This window comes from Mobula birostris, chromosome 7 (genome assembly GCF_030028105.1).
Source record: "Mobula birostris isolate sMobBir1 chromosome 7, sMobBir1.hap1, whole genome shotgun sequence".
NCBI classification, from domain to species: domain Eukaryota; kingdom Metazoa; phylum Chordata; class Chondrichthyes; order Myliobatiformes; family Myliobatidae; genus Mobula; species Mobula birostris.
In genome coordinates this window covers 130,104,008-130,130,632 of record NC_092376.1, presented here as the reverse complement: position 1 = coordinate 130,130,632, position 26,625 = coordinate 130,104,008, and the positions used below count along the sequence as shown (strand labels likewise).

Genomic DNA, 26,625 nt, shown 5'->3' with positions numbered 1-26,625 from the left:
ATATAATGCTGAGGCCTTATGAGGCATTGGTCAGACTGCACTTGGAGTATTGCGAGCAGTTTCGTGCCCCTGATCTAAGGTAGCGCGTGCTGGCATTGGAGAAGGTCCAGAAGAGGTTCGCAAGAATGACCCCGGGAATGAAAGAGTTAACACATGAGGAACATTGGCTCTGGGTCTCTACTTGCTGAAGTTTAGAACAACAAGGGAGGGGGAGGGGCTCATTGAAACCTATCAAATATTAAAAAGCCTAAATAGACTGGACGTAGAGAGGATGTTTCCTATAGTGAGAGAGTCTAGAACCAGTGGGCACAGCCTCATAATTGAGGGATGGCCATTTAGAACAGAAATGAGGAAAATTTCTTTAGCCAGAGGATGATGAATCTGTGGAATTCATTGCTACAGAAGGCTGTGCAGGCCAAGTCACTAGGTATATTTAAGGCAGAGGCTGATAAGTTCAAAGTAAATATACATCTTGATTAATCGGGGTGACAAAGCTTACGAGGAGAAGGTTGGAGAATGGGGTTAAGAAGGATAGTAAGTCAACCATGATGGAATGGCGGAGCAGAACTGATGAATTTAATGGCCTAATTCTGCTCCTGTGTTATGGTCTTACAGTCGTATACTCGCTAACTCACTGCTGATTGAACGCAAATACACCAGTGACACTACTTAGAAACTGTTTTAAGCATGGTGCAGTGTCTGATGGCCACATGACATGCACGCCACTGATGGTCGTTGGAAAATGTTTGGCATTGGTCTCCTGCCCCAAGTAAGCTGCATGGTGTCCAAATACAGGCAGAGAAACCCAGCTATTTTCTCAATTTGTTTCTCTTCCTTAAGAGTTGTCCCAAATAAACAGCTGCCCCGTTTAACTGATGGCTTAATTAACCAGAATCCGCTGTATTTCATCAGTGAGTTGATGAAAACTTTAGCAATAATTCTGACCAAAAAATCCTGAATGTATTCAGCTTCATATAATATGTATCTTGCATTTCTCCTTAATGAAAACACTGGTCCAAATGGTCTTATCTTAGCTTTTTAAACAATAATTTTCTTAAAAAGAAATTTCAGATGTATTTGAAATAATTGATCTTTTTATAAAGTTTGTTTGATATTCCACGTAATCTCATGCAAAAGAGCAACACATATTTGAGATTGATATAAGGAGAATCTTTTTAATGCTGCACTTGGTTCGAATATGAAATAATGTAATTTCAGAAGTGATGGAAGCAAGTTTCATTATGGACTTCAAGAGGAAATCAGATAAGTATATATCGAAAGAAAAATTGTAAGGCTATGGAGAAAAGGGCTGGTTTAGTTGAGAACCGAAGAGTTGCTTTGTAGGGAACTAGTGTAGACATATGGCCTTCTACACTGTAATCATTTATAGCTATGCAGTTTTAAAATTAAGTAAAAGTTAGTTCTTTCTATTATTGTTTGCTTTCTGAGAAAATTTTTCAATGTAATTGATTGGCTGCCAGACATGTCTGTTGACGTCATAGGTGCCACCGACAAATGATGTCAGGGAAGATGATATCCACACCACAGAGATTATTGGATTGTTGTGGGCAGTGTTTTTCAAAGTCAGGGACAAGTGCAATTGCTTCACTACTGAGCAGAAATTGTAGGCTCTTACAGCAATTTATCATTGTAAATGCCTTTCTTTGCACTATCCATAAATGTAACCAGTGTTATAGTTATTTAAGATGAAAAGCCTCTGCGAGACAGTTGAAATAGGGCTTTTCAATTAAATTAGAAATAGAATATAGTGAACTATCTATCGTTTATAAATATATGTAATGTCTGTCATGCCCAACTGGATTCTGTTAGCATGTTTTTAATGATACAATATTCATCAAATCACCTGTTCAAGATGTTAAGTCTCTTTATTTTTCCTATTTTCCCTTTCTCTAACTTCAGCTGAGATATATTTCCAGCAATACTTAATACATGCAGCTTTTGCCCGTAAGATATGTCTTTGTTTAGAAGATGGATTCTGCCATTTGTTAAAACATGAAAAGCATTATAATTGAACCTACTGCTTAATTCATGTTTTTAGCACCAGGGTTTCAGAGGATGGATAAGCACTGATTCTTATCATTTCCACCTCCTCCAGCCAGTTCCCAAACCCTACACCTAGTCTGTGTGGGGAGCCAAGAAAAATATAGCCAAGTAATTAACTTGTCACTTGGATACAAAGAATGCATTAAATGTAGATCCTGTATTTAACCCCAATCTACTGCATAATATTGTAACTAACTTGTTGGTTTTCATTAAATTGCCACTAGTGGTAGTGTAGTTAAGTATCTTTGCTTGTCACTATGGTGGGCAAATTATATCTTATAATGTATTTGATGTGCTACCTTTGGTAAACGGATTAAGCACCTGGGAATTGGTTCCATGCGACAGGGTGTTGGATCCAACTGTTTAATTCTTAGATTAGACTGTTTAATTTATAATTGATTTGCAGTTTAACATTACTGCTTGTATTTTATACAGTTACTTATATACCAGTAACTGCTTACTATGCTTCTCAGTGATTATAGGATGTATATGCAAGTTTAGTATGCCTTTAGTTGTTATATAGTATATAATTATGGAAAGCTCTGTAAGCTTCTTTGTACTGCATTATTTGATTAATGATTTTTCTCATTGGTTAACTCTGATCTATAAATATGAATGGAATTTTTCCTTATCTCTGTCCTATAAATATAGCTGACTACAAGGCAGTGCCACCTTCTTAGCTTCTTAGCTTTTCCTTCACTTACTAGATCACTATCATTTGTCTCAAATTTTGTCTGAAATTTGTCTCAAATTTTCTCAAATTTTCTCAAATTTGTCTCAAATTTTCTTTGTTCTATCAACGTTTAATAAAACGACTGTGAAGCAACAAGTTTTGTGCCTCTTTCCTGATTTCCAAAAGAAGCTCAGACTCCAACAAAGGCCATTCATCTGCCAGTACTATGACAAGGCTACCAACTCTTATAAAGATTATCAGTAATTTATTTGTGTACGGATGTTAAACTTGCCGCTGGCTGAAAATATTTTTATTGTGAACATTCCACAGGAATGCCAGGCATGACAAATGTTTATACGGGAGGCAAATTTGGAATGGTGAGGACTTTGAAAATGCTAACCGAAGGGATAGAAGGAATAAAGCCATGGTAGGTCAATCAAAGAAGAGAAAATTGGATCTAATACTGGAGTCTTACTTTAATTATGGTCTACTGGGTGCTTTAAATGTGTCTCTAAGATGACAGAAAGAGTAAAATAATTTGCAACTGCAAAGACTGATTGAGCTGAATATTTCTCCATTACATTGTAAGGAGGGAGAACAGCAGAAAAGTGTGTGGGGGGGGGGAGGGGATCATTTGTCAAAATCTGCCAATCTATTCCTATCACCACTTCAGTTTTCCTTCCTTAAGATCTCAACCTGTCCATTTTCCTATTTTATTCTGCCAATCACACTAGCCCTCTCTCGTCCCTTCTGCATCCGCCCAATGTTTCAAAGGTAAATCGTCATGAATCACTCTGACATTCTACTTGACCCCTCACCTTAGGTGCGTATTTCACCATCTCAATTTTCCTGTCAGGCAGCAGTAAACACAGGTGCACACTTAGTTCCCTAACCCAAACAGGAAGATTATTCTGTGTTATGGTAGGCTTGGAGCACTGTAGGAATCTCCTTTGTTGCCTCAAAATAATCTATATAATCTAGAGGGTTTGAAGGTAGAATGGAAACTTGTCTAATATGGAATCTGACTTCACACTGGTCCTTTGCTGACAGGTTTCTAACCCAGAAAACTTATTATTAGGCATGGGTTCCAGCTGGACAGGCTATAGAACCAGGACAAGAGGTGTGATCTGATTGCCAACCAGGGTGGAAGAATAGTAGTCCTATCCCAGAGAAACATGTGTCATTCCCTGATCCCAAGGCGTCTGTGATTCATAACCCAGAGTCTAGAAGAATGGGGGCATGTGAGCTGGCTCTTACCTTCTCTATGAAGCTGTCCTTGCTTCTCTTCACCTGCCAAGCTCCTTGATGCCCGTGAAAGCGATCATATCACCTTAAACCTGGAAAGCAGATTAAATCAGAAATTGACAGCCTCCCTTAAAACCTGACATTTCATCTCATGCAAATCAGTGAGTGAACTGCCTCTTAAACCTGGAATTTAGTAGGTTAGAGGTTGTTTGAGTTGGGGTTCAGGTTTTAATACTCACATTTTAAATAGTAAGAGTATGCCTGATCATCTAAAAGACAATATGAACTTTGATTTTAAATCTCAATCCTGCTACATTTTCCTATCACGTTTGTTTTTAATATTGTATACTTACAGGAACTATTCTGTGAAATTGACCATGATCTTTTCATCTACTTCAGAATGGGAAAAAAAGACTTTCAAAGTTATATTTACTTTACATTTGATGAGAAGCATAAATATTTATTAAATTTGATATTCTCAACAGTGCTCAGCCTGAGTTGCATTAGGTTTACTGTCTCTAATTAAAGCAAGGTTACCAAGTCTACTAATAACAAGAAGGACTGTACTGTACTCATTTCCCTTGCCTAAGGAGGATTTACGCTCGGGGCCTCTGTTGCTAAAATCCTGTGCATCAATGGTTCGCAGCTTTAACCTTAGCACTGGCAAGAGATGTGTTGCCTGTAGATAGTAACTAGCTTTGTCACTCATTTAGTTTTTGCCCATATTCATAATTAATGTATTAGTGCTGAACAAATTCATTCATGACATTTAAGGACAGTTTTACTGCTCTTGGCTTTAGTCAAAATATATTTTCAAAAATATTTCTTGGATAAGCAGAAGTTTCATAAGACCTTATGTAATAGGAGCAGAATTAGACCATTTGGCCCATCAAGTCTTGCTTTCTCCCCATATCCCTTTGTGCCCTGACAAATCAAGAATTTATCAACCTCTGCCTTAAATATACCCAATGACTTGCCCTCACCAGTGGCAACATATTCTCTCTGGCTAAAGGAATTCCTCCTCATCTCCGTTCTAGAAGGACATCCCTCTATTTTGAGGCTGTGTCCTCTGGTCTTGGACTCACCCACTATAGGAAACATCCTCTCCACATACACTTCATCCTCACCCACTATAGGAAACATCCTCTTCACATACACTCCATCCTCACCTGCTATAGGAAACATCCTCTTCACATACACTCCATCCTCACCTGCTATAGGAAACATCCTCTCCACATACACTTCATCCTCACCCACTATAGGAAACATCCTCTTCACATACACTCCATCCTCACCTGCTATAGGAAACATCCTCTCCACATACACTCCACCCTCACCCGCTATAGGAAACATCCTCTCCACATACACTCCACCCTCACCCGCTATAGGAAACATCCTCTCCACATACACTCCACCCTCACCCGCTATAGGAAACATCCTCTCCACATACACTCCACCCTCACCCGCTATAGGAAACATCCTCTCCACATACACTCCACCCTCACCCGCTATAGGAAACATCCTCTCCACATACACTGCATCCTCACCCGCTATAGGAAACATCCTCTCCACATACACTCCACCCTCACCCGCTATAGGAAACATCCTCTCCACATACACTCCACCCTCACCCGCTATAGGAAACATCCTCTCCACATACACTGCATCCTCACCCGCTATAGGAAACATCCTCTCCACATACACTCCATCGAGGACTTTCAACATTCGGTAGGTTTCAATGAGGTCACCTCTCATTCTTGTGAATTCCCTGAGTAGTGAGCCAGAGCCATCAAATGCTGAGATGTTTTTAAATTCTGTTTAACAGTATAAGAACTGAATTCTGAACATAGGTTTTTCATTAGTCATTTTGATATTACTTCTGTCTAAACCTGCAAAGAATCATACATTCTAATCTAAAAACTACCAGGCAATGACATCAAATAAGCTGATACATTGTCACGACGATAATTCTTCAAAAATAGCTTTGGGTTATAAACCAGTGACTTGAAATGGGTTTTATAATTTATAGTCCAGCTGTTCCTTTGTTTACATAGGTGTCATAAATATATTAAAGCAGAAGTGTTGATATCACAAAACTGATTATTCATTTCAGGGTAGTCACAGCATGTGTCCTGAGAGAAAAATGTGGCAGGTTGAAGAGTTTAGGTAATTTATCTTTAATATAGACATAAAAGTTAAACAATGGCATTTAACATTTCTAGTTGACAATAATAGGAACTTTCATTTGTGTTTAGCTTTAAAGAATCAGAAACAGGTTTCATATCACCGGCATATGTCAAGTATAGGAAAGATTTTGAGATGGAAGGCTATGCCTTTGACCCAAGCAGTTCTGTAGGAGGTGCAGGGTTAAAATTGTCTTCAACAAGAAGCCAGAATCAGAGAGTGGATGGTATGGGGAATAAAACAATTAAGAAACTGGAACAAAATTGGGCCATTCAGCCCATCATATCTACTTTCCCATTTGATCATGGCTGATTTATATTCCCTCTCAAACACACTCTCCTGCCTTCTTCCCATAACCTTTAACACCCATACTAATGAAATACCTATCAACTTCTGCTTTAAGTATATCTAACGACTTGGCCTCCACAGCCATTTGTGATATTGAGGTGATCAGAACCAATCTGAATTAAGAAATGACAGTGATGGCATTTACACCAAAGTCCACAGAAACACTCTGCTTTTTATAGGCAATTTCATACAGGAATTAGAGCTAATTATTCTAATTTTTTCTTCACTGTGACACATTCTCCTTTACCTTTTCCAACAGATTCCTCTTGTGTTTCTGGCATTCCTCAGTTCCCCCCCCCCCCCATATTTCAATTTTAGCATTGAATCATTTTACCCCTCAGTTTAATTTGGCTTCTCTCTTCCTCTCAATTCATCTATCCAGGCCAGCATATATATGCATGATTATATTGAACAGGCAGTCTTGAAGGGCCAATGTCCTACTCCTGCTCCTGTATGATTGTGTGTTATCCACCAGCAGCTTGACAACAATTCTTTATCCACTATTTTACTGGAAGTGTGCTTAAAATACATAATTTTAAATAGGCATAACGATATCATATAAGCATGTTAAAAGTTCCTGTCCAAATATCATCAGTAATATCATATTACACAAACAACAGGTGCCTAGAGGTGACTTAGGGGATAAAATCCCATCCTTAATCAAGAATTCTCTGATGGTTGCAAATTCCTTAATCTTTAGTTCATGACTTCATTTAAAATTTACCATTAAATAGCTGCTCTGTAATAATATTTTATCCAGAAGAAACCTTTATGAAAGTCACCTTTTTCCATATGCTGTCCATTTTCAATAATTGGTTATTAATTAAAATAATATTGCACTGTTTATAGTAACTTGGGCCATTCCAAATCTATAGGTTATTTCTGAGCCACCCATATCCATTGCAGAAAGATCAATACATCTTGTATTTATATACTGCTTTAACAAAGTATAGTATTCCCAGACAATTTTGTGAGAACAGAGTTCAGATGTTGTGAACAGCATGTACACACTGTATGTGCTAAAAATGTATGCTATTAATAGGCGTGCAATAAATAATTGATTTAAAGCACCACAGAAAGGGGAAGTGAATAACCGAAGGAGATTTTACAAATGGATTCGAATTATATTTATTTGTTCAGGATGAGTGCCGTTTTATCTATATCGGAAAGCTAGCCTGCAATGTAACTCCAGCAGAGCTAAAGCGTCGTTTTGAAATTTTTGGAGAGATCGAAGAATGCAAACTATTTGCTCAAGATAAGGGGTAAGCATTAATTAAGAATATGAAACGTTCAAATGAATCTCATATTTTCAGGTAATGTCCATTTTTAATTAAGTGCACTAATGCGTTGTTTTAAATGCAGTGTTAAGTACGGATTTATTGCATATCGCTATAGTGAGGATGCTGCTTCTGCTCTCAAGAATGGACATAAATTGCAGAGACGGAGTGAGCCTGCATTGCATTTATATTGTGGAGGGCTCAGACAATTCTGCAAAGCCAATTACACTGATCTGGGTAAGGAACTTGCATTTTACTCTCTGTAGATTTCAGCGTTTCAGCTCTGTCGATAATACTGTTTTATGGTGTTGATCGGTACAAAGTGGAAACCGTATCTTATTGAACAATGCATCATTTTTTCTTTTACATTCACAACAATTCACTGTTGGTGTTCCATGTGCTTAAGTTTTCCGGGTAAAGTGCACATGGAGGCTACCAGCGCTCTCCTGCCAGAGCTAACCTTTTCCTGCATTCAGAGCTTTTATACATTTTATGTGCACTTGTATGCCACTCAGCGTGATCCCACAGAATGCTGATTCATTGTAACTCTCATGGTCCTCAGAGGTACTTACATCTTTGTATTAAAAAAAAGCTATCTACTTGGGCTGTGAACCAATGCACTACCAAAAAATTCCTGGCATGTCCCCCCCACTGCTGTGCTGGGAAGCCAAGTGTGGGGGAGCTGGCACAAATCCAGCAATGAATTACACAGTGGCTTAATGTAGGGAGGCTTCCTGCTCTTGTTGGATGTGATAGAAGCCACTGTCTCCCCCTCTTTTTTGAATGCACAACAATGGCGTCCCCAGAGATTTCTCTGAGGTAACAAGCTCAATGGCCAGTAAACGACATTAATTGTGTTACCATAGAGAAATTTCCAGGTGGATTTCTGGCAAGTTCCTGGCACAGCAGTACTGTTGATAGTGCATCTCTGTCTCTGTAATGCAATAATAACCCTGTTAGCACTGATTCTGTTAACAAATTGGAAACACATCCTGCCCAACCAGTGAGATATCATGTTTATTTTTAACTTTGACTTCCTTGTAGTGTGCCTCTCCCTTATTTTCCAAAAATTCTAGGTAATCCCAGTATCTTAATTTATCTAACCAGGAATATTTCTCCTAAATACATATCAAATCTAGAAATACTGCAACTCGTATGCTTCATTTTTGTGAAATAATTCTGCTTCCTAGCTTTTGCCAATGGGCTCTTGAAGTTTGCATGTTCAGAACGCTTGTATAGCAAAAGCTTTAACAAGTAAAAGTTTACTGGAATGCAAATTTTTGCCTTTAGATTTGGTTTAGCATTCAATGGATGTTTTATGCATACTTTGCAGAAATAGCTTATGCATACTTGAATAAGTTTTGACTACACCAGCATCACTAACAAATCCTTTGACAGAAAAGAGTGATCAAAACCATTATGTATTGAAATTCTTCTGAATACATAGAGGGACTGAAATCCTGAATTGCAATTTTCTATATAAAAATGTAATGCATAGAAATAATGTAATATGGCCCAGAAGAAAATAATACTAAATGTTCATTAAAGTGCTTATTTTGTAAAGCAGAAGTAAATACAAAACTAAAAAAAAATCTTGGTTAATTTTAGATCCCAGTGCAGAAGACCTGGATCCTTCTCCAATGAAAAGCAAGTATGACACTATGGATTTTGACAGCTTGTTGAAAGAGGCACAGGGAAGCCTGACTAGGTAACAGCCTTACATCTATTGCCTGCAGAGGATGCCACAATACCTCAATCAAGGCACTTTTCATTTGTTTACCTCTGTCCATTAGAACAGGACACTCATCCTTTAACAGTGAAATCAAAATGAAGTTTACATGAACTAAGCTGCTTCTGTCTGTGATTCTTCGGTAGATGTCAAATGTCACAAGTTTGGGCAGTCTAGTAGAACTACTGCTCACTGGTTGTTGTGTTCCCATAAGTAACCATAAAACAATAGTGGAGTTGCAGCTGTGTTCACCAATTTTAATGTCTGTAGTTTGGGATACAGTGTTAGTATAATGGGAATTGGGGTTAAACACTCGGGTATTTTACGTGTTTTATGTGCTGCATTTTAAAATGTAATAGTTTACATGTATTGAAGCATTTTCTGTTGTAATTTATTGTGTGCTTCCATTGTTTCAACTATGCACTGTAACTGTAGCCTTGCCTTTTCAGTCCTGAAATTTCCTAACCAGAAATGTTTACATGTAATATTATAGAATTTACTATCATTATAGTGAACTAACATATCTAGATTGACAGAGCTGTACTGTAAGTCATTGAATAAGTGCATATCAAGAAAAATTTATAACTGGGTGCATGGGTGATTATTCCATTAATTGGTGGGATCATCAGAATGTTATAACTAGCTGATGAAAGTAGATTATTCTAAAATCATACACTGATGAAGTTGTTTTATTATTTAAGTATGTTCAGTACGTATGTGTGTGATTAATTTAAAATGTGTAAGTGGGAAGGTATGGGGAGTTCAGATAAAGTTTGATTATTTCTTTCAACTTTTTTAATTTTTGGAATACCTAACTTGATTCATTACTGTTTTATAATTAGATTTTTTCAGGCAGTTAAAGTACAGTTCACTTTTGGTAATCTAATGTGTTTTATTTATGATCTTAAAATGGAAACATTGGAACCTTATACCTTTCCACATCAGCTGTAAGTGTGATTCAATAAGGCTCTAGCTCCCAAGCAAATGGCATATTATGTATTTTTAAATCATATCTTATAGTTTCTTAGAGAGTAATTCAAATCACAGACTGTATTAAACATAATATTTTAATGTCTTGTAAATATGTTGAAACCCCCTCAAAGCCCCGTCAGTGCACTTGTTTACATTAATAAAATCGCAGAATGTAACACATTCTTTTAACAATTGTATTTTATTTATTTTTCAGTATTTCAATGATTTGCCACTGAATAAAAATAGCAATAAAACAATGTAGGAATGGATTTTTTTTGTAATTGTTTATTCTAACTCAACAAAATTACATCCTGTAATTGAAGGAGAAAGTAGGTGATAAGTTAATATTTGTCCTCTGACAATGAGAAAATTTGGGATAGTTGCATACTAATTTAAATTTCTCATCTTTCTATTTGAATATCCATAAGGTTTATGCAGTTTAACTTTCACACACTATACCAACATAATCTGCAGCAGTAATTTCCCAATAAGATGTACACAAGATGATGATGGTTGTTATTTTGGAATGTCCTTCATGCACAGGAAAGCCTGAACACCTGTGTAACGACTTTCCATTTTCAATTTATCTTTTTTTTTCATGGATAAAAGCACATGTGAAAAGAATACTTGACTGCAGTTTCTAATTTATAGTCAGTTAAAAAAAAATGGCAAGACAAGGGGTTGTCTGAATGATTACTCTAGAGCAGAATTGCCAATCTCTTTTGCCATGAGGTTTAGATGGGATGGAGTTTGTTAGATGTGTTCAGGAAGGTTTCTTGCAGTTAAGCCTACAAGAAGAGAGGCTGTACTTGATCAGATATTGGGAAATGAACCTGGTCAGGTGTCGGATCTCTCAGTGGGAGAGCACTTTGGAGATAGTGATCACAATTCTATCTCCTTTACCATAGCATTGGAGATGGATGGGAACAGACAAGTTAGGAAAGCGTTTAATTGGAGTAAGGGGAAATATGAGACTATCAGGCAGGAACTTGAAGCATAAATGGGGAACAGATGTTCTCAGGGAAATGAACGGAAGAAATGTGGCAAATGTTCAGGGGATATTTGCATGGAGTTCTGCACAGGTACGTTCCAATGAGACAGGGAAAGGATGGTAGGGTACAAGAACGGTGGTGTACAATAGCTGTTGTAAATCTATTCGAAAAAAAAAAGAAGCGCTTACGAAAGGTTCTTAAAAACTAGGTGATGATAGTGATCTGCAAGATTATAAGGCTAGCAGGAAGGTGCTTAAGAAAGAAATTAGGAGAGCCAGAAGGGGCCATGAGAAGGCCTTGGCGGACAGGATTAAGGAAAACTCCAAGGCATTCTACAAGTATGTGAACAGCAAGAGGATAAGACGTGAAAGAATAGGACCAATCAAGTGTGACAGTGGAAAAGTGTGTATGGAACAGGAGGAGATTGCAGAACAACGTCAGTGAATACTTTGCTTCAGTATTCACTATGGAAAAAGATCTTGGTGATTGTAAGGATGACTTACAGCCGACTGAAAAGCTTGAGCATGTAGATATTAAGAAAGAGGATGTGCTGGAGCTTTTGGAAAGCATGAAGTTGGATAAGTCACTGGGACCAGACGAGATGTACTCCAGGCTACTGTGGGGGGGGGGGGGGGCAAGGGAGGAGATTGCTGAGCCTCTGGCGATTATCTTTGCATCATCAATGGAGACAGAGAGGTTCCAGAAGATTGGGGGGTTGCAGATGTTGTTCCATTATTCAAGAAAGGGAGTAGAGATAGCCCAGGAAATTATAGTCCAGTGAGTCTTAATTCACTGGTTGGTAAGTTGATGGGGAAGATCCTGAGAGGCAGGATTTATGAACATTTGGTGAGGCATAATAGAATTAGGGATAGTCAGCATGGCTTTGTCAAAGGCAGGTTGTGCCTTACGAGCCTGATTGAATTTTTTAAGGATGTGACTAAACACATTGATGAAGGTAGAGCAGTAGATATGGATATCAGCAAGGCATTTGACAAGTTACCTCATGCAAGGCTTATTGAGAAAGTAAGGAGGCATGGGATCCAAGGGAACACTGCTTTGTGGATCCAGAACTGGCTTGCCCACAGAAAGCAAAGAGTGGTTGTAGATGGGTCATATTCTGCATGAAGGTCAGTGACCAGTGGTGTGCCTCAGGGATCTGTTCTGGGACCCCTACTCTTCATGATTTTTATAAATGACCTGGATGAGAAAGTGGAGGGATGGGTTAGTAAATATGCTGATGACACAAAGGTTAGGGGTGTTGCGGATAATGAGGACGGCTGTCAGAGGTTACAGCAGGACATTGATAGGAAGCAAAACTGGGCTGAGAAGTGGCAGATGGAGTTCAACCCAGATAAGTGTAAGGTGGTTCATTTTGGTAGGTCAAATATTGTGGCAGAATATAGTATTAATGGTAAGACTCCTGGCATTGTGGAGGATCAGAGGGATCTTGGGGTCCGAGTCCACAAGACACTCAAAGCTGCTGTGCAGGTTGACTCTGCGGTTAAGAAGGCATACGATGCATTGGCCATCATCAATCATGGAATTGAGTTTAAGAGTCAAGCGGTAAAGTTGCAGTTGTATTGGACCCTGGTCAGACCCCACTTGCTCAGTTCTGGTCACCTCACTACAGGAAGGATGTAGAAACCATAGAAAGGGTGCAGAGGAGATTTACAAGGATGTTGCCTGGATTGGGGAGCATGTCTTATGAGAATAGGTTGAGTGACCTCGGCCTTTTTTCCTTGAAACAACGGAAGATGAGAGGTGACCTGATAGAGGTGTATAAGATGACGAGAGGTATTGATCATGTGGATAGTCAGAGGCTTTTTCCCAGGGCTGAAATGGCTAACACGAGAGGGCACAGTTATAAGGTGCTTGGAAGTAGGTACAGAGGAGATGTCAGGGGTAACTTTTTATGCATAGAGTGGTGAGTGCGTGGACTAGGCTGCCGGCAATGGTGGTGGAGACGGATACAATAGGATCTTTTAAGAGACTCCTGGACAGGTACATGGAGCTCAGAAAAATAGAGGGCTATGGGTAAACCTAGGTAATTTCTAAGGTAAGGACATGTTCAATACAGCTTTGTGGGCCAAAGGGCCTGTATTGTGCTGTAGGTTTTCTATGTTTCTAACATTAAGCAAGTTAGGAATCCTTGGTCCAAACTAGTAATGGTTCAAGATATGGGAAAATAATGGTATGAGCCGCTCAACCATATGTTCAAAAATACTTTGTTCATATCTTCGATAGAAATTGATGAGAAGTCTCAAAAACTGATAAGATATGAGGAATTTTGACCAAGAAGATCAGTGCTTTGAAATTTATCAACAGTACTTATAAGACTCCTTCTTATCAGAAATGGTCATGATTTAATCCTACCCCTCCTTGAATCATGCTAATGGTGATGATACATTCCCCTCTCCCTTTTCCTCTGTTCCCCATTCTGACCTTTTACCTCTTCTCAGCTAACTATTACTTCCCCCTGGGTCCCCTCCTCCTTACTGTTCTCCTATGGTCTACTCTCCTCTCCTACCAGATTCTTTCTTCTCCGACCCTTGACCTTTCCCACCCACCTGGCTTCATCTCTCACCATCCAGCTAGCATCCTTCCCCTCCTCCCACCTTTTTATTCTGGCATCTTCCCCCTTCCTTCTCAGTCCTAAAGAAGGGTCTCAGCCTGAAACTTCGACTGTTTATTCAATTCCATAGCTGCTGCCTGACTGGCTAAGTTCCTCTTGCATTTCGTCTGTGTTGCTTTGAATTTCCAGCATCTGCAGAATTTCTCGTGTTTATGGTGAGGATACATTTACACTTATTTTTAATTTGTGGTGGAATGTAAGTAATGCTGAGTTCATATGCTTGGGAAATACAAAATCCAACATTGCAAAACACCAGCAAGAGAAAATCTGCAGATGCTGGAATTCAAAGTAATACACACAAAATGCTGGAAGAACTCAGCAGGCCAGGCAGCATCGATGGAAAAGAGTAAACAGTCGACATTTCAGTCCGAGACTGGGCCCAAAATATCAACTGTTTACTCTTTTCCATGTATCCAACATTTTGTGTGTATTACCTTGCAAAACACTTGGACCAAAAAATACAAATTGTCAAAGCGTTTTTCATTAAGGCCTGGTGCTTTGCAATGTGTATTGAATGCCATTTCTGAAGCTGGCCTTTATTCATCATTGTCATGGCTGTGCATACACAGCTTTTGAATGCTGAGAGTACCACTCTTTATCATCACATCTGTGTTCTGCCATTTGCTTTGCTTTATGACTAGGACCAGATTGGATTCAGCAAAGAGAAAGGGTAAGTATATATAGATCTCAGAGTTATTCAGTAACTCTGAATGGGAGTAAGTCAGAGTTCCATATTAGCAATATTTGAAAGGTTGAACATAGAGAGTTGGAGATTAGGAGGTTTTAAGATACCATTGAAACTGACAGCTAATACCTTCATACATTAAGTTCATTTCAAAATAGGTGGAACAATTCAACTGCAGGAGCTTCCTACCCTTCCAGCACATTACTGAAAGCATTATGCAATGTAATTGAAAGTACATTTTGATCACATGGTTTGAAGTCCTGACCTTTTGCGGGAAGGCAGGAACAGAATGAAGCTCTTAAGATTACATCTCCGATGGCCATATCTCAATAGCGAGAGTTATTTCCACTATTTTGGATTAACTGCAGTTTTGTATTGCAGAGAAACTACAGAGCTAGTGAGTTGTATGAAATGCCCATGTAACATTGACTATCTTCAGATAATAACTTTCTTTTAGCTGAAGGCCTGCTCAAAAACAAAATAAATTGACTGAGCTTTTCAACATTAAAACAGTGACTACATTTAAAATGGATTCAATGTTCAAACTAAATTTATTATCAAAGTACATAGATGTCACCATATACAATCCAGCAATTCATTTACTTTGGGGGCATATTCAATAAATACATAATAGAATAATAACCATAATAGAATCAATGAAAGAGCACACCAACTTGGCATTCAACCACTGTGCAAAACACAACAAACTGCAAATACAAAAAGAAAATAATAAAAATTAATTAATTAATTAATTAATAAGCAATAGATATCAAAAACAAGAGATGAAAAGTCCTTGAAAGTGAGTCTATAGGTTGTAGGAACATTTTGGGTGGTGAGGCAAGTAAAGTTGAGTGAAGTTATCCTCTTTGGTTCAAGAGGCTGATAGTTGAGGGGTAATAACTGTTGCTGAACCTGATGGTGTGGGTCCTGAGGGTCCTGTGTCGTCTTCCTGATGACGGCAGCGAGAAGACAGCATGACGTGGGTGGTAGAGGCCCCTGTTGATGGATGCTGCTTTCCTGCAACAATGCTCCGTGTAGATGTGCTCAATGGTGGGGCAGGCTTTCCCCATGATGGATTGGACCGTATCCACTTCTTTTTGTAGGATTTTCCATTCAAGGCATTGGTGTTTCCATACCAGGCTGTGATGCAGCCAGTCAGTACACTCTCCATCACGCATCTATAGAAGCTTGTCAAGGTTTTCGATGTCATTCCAAATCTTCACAAACTCCTAATGAAGCGTTGCCTTGCTTTCTTTGTAATTGCACTTATGTGCTGTGTCCAGAGCAGGTCCTCTGAAATGATAACACTAAGGAATATAAAGTTGCTGACCCTCCCCACCTCTGATCCTCCAAAGAGGTCTGGCTGTTGGACCTTTGGTTTCATCCTACTGAAGTCAATAATCTGCTCCTTGGTCTTGCTGACATTGAGTAAGAAGTTGTTGTGGCACCACTCAGCCACATTTTCAGTCTCAGCCTATGACAAGTGGCATCATCAGCAAACTTGAATATGGCATCGGAGCTGTGTTCAGCCACACTCATAAGTAAAACGAGTAGAGTAGGGTGCTAAGCACACAGTCTTGTGGTGCGCCTGTACTAATGGAGATTGTGGCGAAGTTTTTGCTAATGTGAAGTGACTGGGATCTGTAAGTGAGGAAATCAAGGATCCAGTTGCACAGGGAGGTATTGAGGTCTTGAAGTTTATCAGTTAGTTTTAGGGAATGAATAGCATTGAATACAGAGCTGTTGTCAATAAAGAGCATTCTGATGTGTGTGCTTTGCTGTCCAGATGTTCCAGGGTTGAGTGAAGAGCCAATGTGGACTTGTTGCGCCTGTAGGGAAATTGAAGTGGATCTGGCAAGACTTAATGTGTTTCATCACCAACCTCTCAAAACGCTTCATCACAGTGGATGTAAGTGCTACTGGATGATAGTCACTGGGGCAGATTACCACATTTTTCTTAGGCACCGGTATAATTAAAGCCTGTTTGGAGCAGGGGGGTACCTCAGACAGCCGAAGCAAGTGATTAGGTATCTCAGTGAACACTGCAGCCAGTTGATCAGCACAGGGTCTTTAATACTTGGCCAGTTATCCATTCTGGGCTGGATGCTTTTCATGAGTTCACCTTTCTGAAGGCTGCTCGCATACCAGCCTTAAAGGCTAAAATTACATGATCATCAGGGGCTGTGTGAGTTTGTGATGATTCTTCCTTGTTTTAGTGGTCAAAGGAAGCATAGAAGGCATGGAGCTCATCTGAAAACAAAACCCTGTTGTCACCTATGTTGCTTGATTTTACTTTATAAGAGGTGATAGCATTCAAGCTCTCCCACAACCATCGAGTATCCTTCGTTGGTTCGAGTTTAGTCCAGAATTGCCACTTTACCCGTGAGATAGCTTTCCGGAGATCATACCTGGACCTCTTGTAACTTTCTTGGTCATCTGAGTTGAATGCCTTTGATTTGGCTCTCAGCAGATTGCAGATCTCATGGTTCATCCAGGGCTTCTGAGTGGGGAAATCTCTGAAGGATTTTGTGGGGACGCACTCGTCATGCTGATTCATTGACAATAAGGATATTTGTGACTCTGAAGCCATGAAAGATGGTGAATAAATGAACGTTTTTTTTTCATTGATCTATCCACATCCAAAATACACTTATTTTGGGAAAAGATGGGAAAATATTTTTTTTCATTTTTACTGGATTGGTCATATACAAAACAATCTGCAGCTGTACAGTGTGGATCATGCTTTATGTTCTACCTCCCATTTGTGGTTGTGTCAGGGACCACCATGCCTTGTGCAATCATCATTCCAGGCAACACTGAAAAATGTTAATGAGTGCTTTTATCTGGAAATCCTGAAAAGTCCAATTACTGTGAAGTTAAAGAATGACTTGACCTGAAGTAAAACAATTTTCCACATATGAAGTATTGATTTTTGGCAAGGTTTTTTTTCCTAACACTTTTCCCAATGGAAATGACATTGACAGTAAAACAACAAACAAAACGAGTCCACAATGAGATTTTACTGGTCTGAAAAACTACTTGCTTACCAAACAACCACTTACTTTGCAACCTGTTACTCCCGAAACTGATAGTTAAATGACCAGCTGCATTTTTTTGTCCTAGTGATCTAACATGTAGCCTCTCTTTCATTGACTCTCAATCTTTCCAGATTGTTACTCTGGCATCTCAGTGTCAACTTTTTTATTACTATGTTATGGAGGTCACTCAAATTCTGTTCTCAAGGAACAGAATTTCTATTTTGCTTTCAGCTCACAGGAGCAGGCAGAAACATTCAAGCATCTGACTGCATTGCAAGCTTTCCCAAAGTGCAGCTCTCCATAAATTGCTCTCATACCCTTACAGCAAATTCCCGGTGACTTCCTACAGAGTACTATCTCCCAGGAGGGTCTCATGGCTGGCTAAATTCTTGGCAGAGACAGGGCTTGCACCTTATTGAAGGCTAAGTAACTCAGGATCAGTGTGATATGAACTGTCCAAGGGATTGCTGAAGAATTTCCAGAATGGGGCAGTGGGTGGAAACATATAATTACATTGCTTCTAGATGCCTATGTTTGGAGCACTTTTAATGGGCCACCTGGCCTTTTCCAGCTCATCATTTCTCTATGTTCATTTTTCTGCTATCAACTGATTACATCCCAATAAGTCTGCACAGATTGTCACATTGATTAATCCTCTTGTGTCACTATCAGCATGCATTATAGAAACAAAATGAACTGGCAGCAATTGTTGGCACAGAAACAACCCTGAACCTACTTACGTAGATGGCACAGAGAAAAGTGGCCATATGGCCTGCTGATGAAATTCACACGAGACTCCTCCCATTCTAAATACCTAATCCCACTCCGTCCATGAACCACCTGATGGCTCCAGCGCGAAGGGGAATATTTAGCCCATTCCCAATTAGTCCTCATAACCCCGCAAATTATTTTCTTTCAGATATCTATCCAGCTCCCTTTTGAACACTAATACTAAATCTGCCTTCACTACTATTCATTGCAAACCATAACTACTCATAGTTTAAAAAAAGAATATCCTGCTGTCACATTGCGTTCTATTTTCATTCTACCTCACCTAGTTCTTGAACCTAAACCAATGAGAATAGTGTTTTCTTTAATGCTTTGTATATATCCTTGGTGATTTTAAATAATTTATCAGATCCTCTCGTAACTTTGTCGGTTTTCCAGAGATAGGCAAAATACTTCTGGTTTATAATGGTTTATAGTAACTTCCTTGATCTTGTATATTACGCTTCCATTTATACAGTGCCTGTAATAAGTATTCACCCCCCCCCCCCACCCCGGAAGTTTTCATGTTTTATTGTTTTACAACATTGAATCACAGTGGATTTAATTTGGCTTTTTTTGACACTGATCAACAGAAAAAGATGTTCATGTCAAAGTGAAAGATGTTCATGTCAAATATAAAACATAAAATTGATGGTATAAATATTCGTCCCCCTTTAATATGACACACCAAATCATCACTGGTGCAACCAGTGGTTTTAGAAGTCACATACTGTAATTAGTTAAATGGAGATCCCCTACATGCAGCCAAGGTGTTTCAATTCATTGTAGTAAAAATACACCTGTATCTGAAGGGTCCAACTGCAGGTGAGTCAGTATCCTGACAATAACTACACTATATAGGCAAAAGAATGTTCCAAGCAATTCTGCAAAAAGTTATTGGAAAACACGAATCAAGAGATGCAAGAAAATTTCAAGTCACTGAATATCCCTTGGGATACAATTAAGTCAATCATCAAGAAATGGAAAGAGTATGGCACAGCTGTAAATCTGCCTAGAGCAGGCCATCCTCAAAAACTGAGTGACTGTGCAAGAAGGGGACTAGTGAGGGAGCCACCAAAAGACCTATGACAGCTCTGGAGGAGTTACAAGCTTCAGTGGCTGAGATGCAAGAGTCGACGCATAAAACAACCATTGCCCAGGTGCTTCACTAGTTGCAGCTTCATGGGAGAGTGGCAAAGAGAAAGCCACTGTTTAAAAAAAATCACGTAAAATCTTGGCTAGAGTTTACCAGAAGGCATGTGGGAGACTCTGAAGTCAGCTGGAAGAAGGTTCTATGATCTGGTGAAACCAAAATTGAGCTCTTTGGCTATCAGACTAAATGCTATGTTTGGCGTAAGCCAGACACTGCACATCAAAAACACACCATCCCTAGTGTGAAGCATGGCAGTGGCTGCGTCACACTGTGGGGATGCCTCACTGCAGCAGACACTGGAAGGCTTGTGAAGGTAGAGGGTAAAATGAATGCAGCAAAGCACAGGGAAATCCTGGAGGAAAACCTTATGCAATCTGCAAGAGAACTGTGACTTGGGAGATTTGTTTTCCAGCAAGACAATGACCCCAAGCATAAAGCCAATGCTACACAGGAATGGCTTAAAAACAACAAAATTAATGTCCTGGAGTGACCAAGTCAGAGTCCAGACCTCAATCCAACTGAGAATTTGTGGCTGGAATTGAAAGGGCTGTTCACTCATGATCCCTATGCAATCTGACAGAGCTTGAACAGTTGTGTAAAGAAGAATGGGGGAAATTTACAGTGTCCAGATGTGCAAAGTTGATAGAGACCTATCCACACAGGTTCAAGACTGTAATTACTACATCTCCTAAATACTGACTTGAAGAGGGTGTTTACTTATATAATGAATTATTTTGTGTTTTATATTTATAATTAATTTAGATCACTTTGTGGAGATCTGTTTTCACTTTGATATGAAAGAGTCTTTTTCTGTTGGTCAGTGTCAAAAAAGGCGAATTAAGTCCTCTCACAAACAAGAGAAAAATTGCAGTTGCTGGAAATCCACCACAAAATGCTGGAGGAACTCAGCAGGCCAGGCAGCATCTATAGAAGAGAGTACAGACAATATTTCAGGCTGACACCCTTCAGCAGGACTGGAGAAAAAAAGATGAGGAGTAGATTTAAAAGGTGGGGAAGTGGAGGGAGAAACACAAAGTGATTGGTGAAACTGTGAGGGGGAGAGGTGAAATGAAGACCTGGGAAGCTGATTGGTGAAAGAGCTACAGGGCAGAAGAAGGGGGAATCTAATAGGAGAGGACAGGATGTGATGGAAGAAAGAAAAGGGGCAATGAGCACCAGAGGGAGGCGATGGGAAGGCAAGGAGATAAGGTGAGAGAGAGAAAACAGGATGGGGAATGCTGAAGTGTATGGGCATTACCAGAAGTTCGAGAAATTGATGTTCAGGCCGTCAGGTTACCCAGATGGAATATAAGGTGTTATTCTTCCAACCTGGGTGTGGCCTCATCGCAACAGTCAAGAAGACCATGGATTGACATACCGGAATTGGAACGGGAAGTGGAATTAAAATGGGTGGTCACTGGGAGATCCCACTTCTGCCACTATGATTCAGTGTTGTAAAACAATAAAAAGTGAAAACTTCCAAGGGGGATGAATACTTTTTATAGACACTGAATATCCCAGCTGCTCTATGCTGTTATATTAACCACTTTGTCAGCCTGTCCTGACACTTTCAATGAACAATGCATATAAATCCCTAAATCATTTTGACTTTCTACCCCATTGTGAAATGTATCCTCTATACAGCCTCTTCTCGTTCTTCCTATTAAAATAAATAGGTCACATTTTTTCAGCATTAAGTTTCATCTTATACCCATCTACCCATGCTCCAAAAAATTTTAAGTTTCATTAAGATTTGTGTAATTAATATTTGGCTAATATTGTAAATACTTTATTTGAGAGGGCATATTCATTACAGGTTATATGTAAAAATATGTGAATTGCATACGTCATGATGCTTCCACGTGATAAGAGAAAACAAAACTAAAGCCCTTTCTCCTGGCTCCAGTACTTTCCTTTCAATTTATTTTATGTTTTGGAGTTATAGTCACGATAAGGAAAGGATTAAATGAGCCCAAGATGACTAAGTACCTGCTGAAGTGCAGCGAGTTGTTTGAATTTTTTTAAAAGCACAGCAAAATGTTTGAGCTAAAAAGAAATCACAGCATGTATTCTTTGGAAGGGAAGAGATAATTGAGTTAAAAAAAGCAAAAAAAATAGTCAGATTTACGGGTTCATAAATAGTGAGTACTGGGTGATAATAAATTTCAACAAAAGAAGAGCAGAAAAGGCTGGCTACATCAGAAATATTGATGTGTTCGGTTACACGCAAAAACTGGGTGATTGAGCAGTAGTTTAAAGCCAATGAAATAGCCAATGAGAAATGAGTACCAGTTTTCTGAGTGCATTGGATTTAACAGCATACAATTTGCTTAGAAACGTAACTGCTCCAACCAAACCAGCCTAGATGAGCTTTGCTGATATTGTAGGGTAACGTAATTGAGAGAAATGTACGTAATTCACAACCACCAACAGAGTTGGGATTTCATTTTCAGCAGCTGGTCTGACATGATGACTTTTTTACATAAAGAGTTTTTAGTGTGATTTTGTGTGTAGATTTTGGAGTTCCATAAAATTTTTATGGATTTCATTAAACATAAAACGCCTCACTGTTTTTTTATTTGTGAAAACCTACATTGGTGACCCCGATGCTCTAGGACGGAGTTATTGAACATGGCAGTCAATGCAGTCACTATTAAAGGGGAGCAAAATACCATTGCTTGGTTCATACAAGCTGAGGCCCAGTTCACTCTGCGAGAAATCACCGCAGACGACACCAAATTCTACTTTGTGGTAAGGTTGCTCAGCAGTTTCATGGCACTGAGTGGTGAGTCTTCTTGAACACCGGGCCTGAGCACGATAAATACTGATCGCTGAAAACTCACCTTGTACAGTCTTTTGGACTATCGGAGTCTGAGCATGCCAGACAATTGCTTGCCTTCCCAGTCTTGGCGATGTTAGGCCTTCAGATCTAATGCAGCACATGCTGTCACTCCTGGGAAATCACCAAACTTGTGTTATTTTAAAGAACTCTTCATGCAGTAAATGCCTGATCAAATTCATATAGCCCTCACTAATGCACCCGTGTTGGACTACAAGGACCTTGCTAAAATGGCTGATAGCCTCCACTCAGCCAGGCAGCAATGCATCATTCCTCCGCTACTACTGGCCCGCCAGTCCATGCCCGCGTGGACAGACTGGACCCAAAAAGTTGGCAAACCTGAAGGCTGAATTTGCAAACATGGAAAGACTTGGAATTGTACACCAGTCGAATAGCTTGACCATTTATCAACAGAACTAGGTTGGGAAACTCACTACGCAACCCATACTTAATCAAAGCTCACACTTACTCTCTGCACAAACAACAATATAACTATGTTGACCTGGGCCTACAACCTAGAACATGAATTCTACTCTTCCCTCTGTACCAATACTCACTCAGACCACTTTTCCAATTTATAGCACCAAAGTAGGGGATCTCTATTGGCCAGGCAATCGCTCGTTTCTTCTCCCAACCCCTGGTGTGGGGGTTCTCCTTTGAGATGGTGATTCCCTGGTATTATTGCTCATAGCACAATCAAAAAAATTTCCACTTTTATATTCATTTCTTATGAATTCAAATGTAGCATTCCAGTGTCATTGGCTGTAGGTTACGTGTCTGACCTTTAACACCTTTTTATTGGCTCTGCTCCAGGCCAACATCCATCAATGCCCTCTTCCCAGCAAGTGACAATCAGTAATTCATGGCTGTCTGTTCTCAGTCAGTGCAAGCTTGATTCACGCAAAACAAATACTGACCTCAACAGTCGAAAATCTGCATGTTATATCCAACCAAAGAACTTCTGATTCGGAAATGATCTCTAGTCCAGCAGATTACCTGAAGCATCATTGTGTCTTTTTTAAAACAATGATCAAGCCAAGCAACTATCACACAAAATGGAGGACATAAAACACTTCCACAAAATGGCAGCATCCATCTCCAAGCACATGGCAGGAACAAAGACGATTGATCTGTCTGCTTCTGTTGCCCTATTCGAATTTGGCATCTTTTTCCATATTTTAAATCTGCCATGGCCAACATCTCCCACCTTTTGATGCACAGAAAACTCTGGGGATCACACATCTGTCTATATGCCTGAGTGAATATAGCACAAAAGGAACACCTGCATTCATAACTACATCAAATAATACAGTTAAGGATTTGAAAATGTCATCAATACAAAACATGAAGACATATGATAAAAATGTACCTATTCTCATACCATATATCAAGGCATATAACTGCAATCAATAATACTTAAACACAACATCATGGCATGAAAACAACCAAATTCACCAAACAGAGATTTGGAGTGGCCTGTAGCATGCAAACACATTAAGTTATTGAAGTTGCCATAAAAATCACTGGGGAAAAATACTCTGGATAACCAAGAGCAAAGCAACAATAACATGTGAAGTAATACACATCCAAGGACGTGCATTAACATTTAAATCCCAGTTCCAATCTTCGCTCTCAAAAGGGATGGATTCTGCAAAAGATCATTAGCTAAACCCACATGATCATACCATTGTTTAATACCAGTTCCAATATGGTAAATAACTCTATTCCATGCTGCCGTAAAATGAAATATTCTGCTGCTATTGACAGATAAGATAGAGAGAGAATAATCATAAGAAACAAACCCACAATCTGTTAACCCACTCTTAATAAAATCCTCTTGATAAACCCAATATTCTTCTCAATGAAAAGAACCAAATTTACTCCCTTTGTAGGTCCATATCTCATCACACAACAAAAGGCTAGCGACAGTTGGTATTGTGATGGTTGTAGTATCAGTTGTCATTCACACCATAGAATAAAGGTATATATGTAAAATCTTAGAGCTCTAAAGCCACTAGTTTTGAGTTACCTGGGGCACATGATAATCCATAATCTTATATCTGATTTGATTCCACACCATTACATTCACAGTAAAACATGATGTCACATATTTACTCTGGTAGTCTCACCTTTTCTCCATATCACTGTTATTCAACCACAAATGTCAACAGACAATCTGTCTCATTTCCTTTACTCAACTTCATCTCAGTCCTTCACAAGTTGTTCATAGTGCATGCAGTCTTCAGTAGAGCCTTCGACCATCATAAGGCCATTCATCGGTAGTATTCCAACACTAATCATTCCTGAACACCTGTAAAAACATCAAGAGCAGTTTCTGTACGTATCTAATTATCTGATACCTCCTCTAAATTCAAGGTGTCTATTCCCCATTGCATTTCCTGAATATCTGGTAATGAATGCAGTCTCCCATCTGCTTCTCTCTTCTATTGTCTTTGCTTTGGCTTAGGTGATTGTAAAGATTGCCCAGTCTTAACTCTCCCTTCTTGATACTAAGTATAAAGTGGACTATCCTTAACCTGCATTTACAAACTAATGGTCGCCAAACTCACTGAGGATACAACTCCTTCATCCTCTTCATCGTCGATTGCCTGAAAAATAAACCAAAGAGCATTATCACTTTCGTCCAGAGCATCCCATTGACAATGTGCCTTATGGACCTCAACTACTAGAGAACATTGACTATCTGCAAGGGATTTAAGGTGGTTAATATGAAATCATCCTAACTTATTTGGAGCAGTCTGGATCTGATAAGCTGATGACTCTGTCAACAACATCATATGGTCCCTCAAATCTTGGAGATGTAAAAGGAGCTGGCTAAAGAACTGAGATCACAACCTTCTGTCCTTTCTCCAACTCCCTAGGTTTTGTTCACATATCAAAATAAGCTTTACTTTGCTGTTTCTTCCATCCCATATTAAGGGCTGTGACATAATGGGCTTCCCTAATAGTGTTGATTAATTGCTGCACCCATTTGTCCTTTACAATACCACCATACTCAGGCACTGAGTAATCTAGGCCTACCAGGAATTCTAACCTCTCATTTCCCTCCTAGTCATCACCTTAAAAGGAGTAAAACCAGTAGAAGAAACTTTGGTAGTATGAAGTATCGTAAGGATGTAGGGTAACACAGTGACCCATGTGGTCCTATGCAACTTGGCCATTTTAGTTAATATTGTCTTCAAAGTCCTGTTCATCCTTTCAATAATTTCACTGGATTGAGGTCGATAAAGGATATGAAACCACTGCTTTACCCCAAACAGTCTCATCAGATCTTGCATCACCTCTGTGGTGAAATGAGGAACTTGATCTGATTCTAAACTCTTTGGCAATCCCCAATGAGTAAAGACTCTCTCGAACAAAATCCTAGCTGTTACCTTAGTGGCGTTATTTCTAGTTGGAAAAGCTTCTACCCGCTTGGTGAAGGTATCTACTATCACAAAGATATAGTCCAGTCCTCCAAGGGGTTGGAGGTAAAGGTCCTACAAAATCAATCTGCAAGTTAACCCAGGGTCCTTCTACAGACCATGTGTGTCTTAAAACTGCTTTTCTTCCGGTTTATCTGGGTTATACTGGGCACAAATCAAACAATTCTTACAATAATCTCCTCGCATCTTTGGTCACCAACACTGATTCTTCAATTCTCCCATAATTCTGTCTGCTCCTTGATGCCCAGAGATGTTATGCTACCAATACATCTTCTGGTTTCTTTTACTTCCTGGCACCTCAAATCTACTGTTATCAAGTACAATCCCATTCTGTACCTGTATTCCTGGATATTTTGCATACTGTTCAAAATTTTCCCCTCTCGGTACCTTTACTAACTTCTGAACCTTTTGCCATACCTTAACTAACTCTACAGGTATATTGTTTGCTGGTTTCTTTGTCATCATTCCTTCTAGATCCGGATTCCATATCATCCTGCATTCCACTCCTAATTTGACTAACTCAGCCTTTCTGTTCCCCTTTACATGAGCTTTACTCCATGTGTTTCCTCTTGCCTTCTCA

The 26,625-nt window shown here is 39.3% G+C and overlaps 1 protein-coding gene across 2 annotated transcripts in view; it reads left to right on the top strand.

Annotated features, from left to right (window-relative positions):
- Positions 1-9,651, top strand: part of LOC140200431 (peroxisome proliferator-activated receptor gamma coactivator 1-alpha-like) — a 171,866-nt gene extending 162,215 nt beyond the window's left edge. For both annotated transcript variants that reach the window (XM_072263741.1, XM_072263742.1), the window contains exons 9-12: positions 3,068-3,164; positions 7,655-7,776; positions 7,877-8,028; positions 9,400-9,651. In XM_072263741.1, coding sequence (XP_072119842.1) covers positions 3,068-3,164; positions 7,655-7,776; positions 7,877-8,028; positions 9,400-9,503 — 475 coding nt within the window. In that variant the 3' untranslated portion in view covers positions 9,504-9,651. The remainder of the gene's footprint in view (positions 1-3,067; positions 3,165-7,654; positions 7,777-7,876; positions 8,029-9,399) is intronic.
- The last annotated feature ends 16,974 nt before the right edge of the window (positions 9,652-26,625 follow it).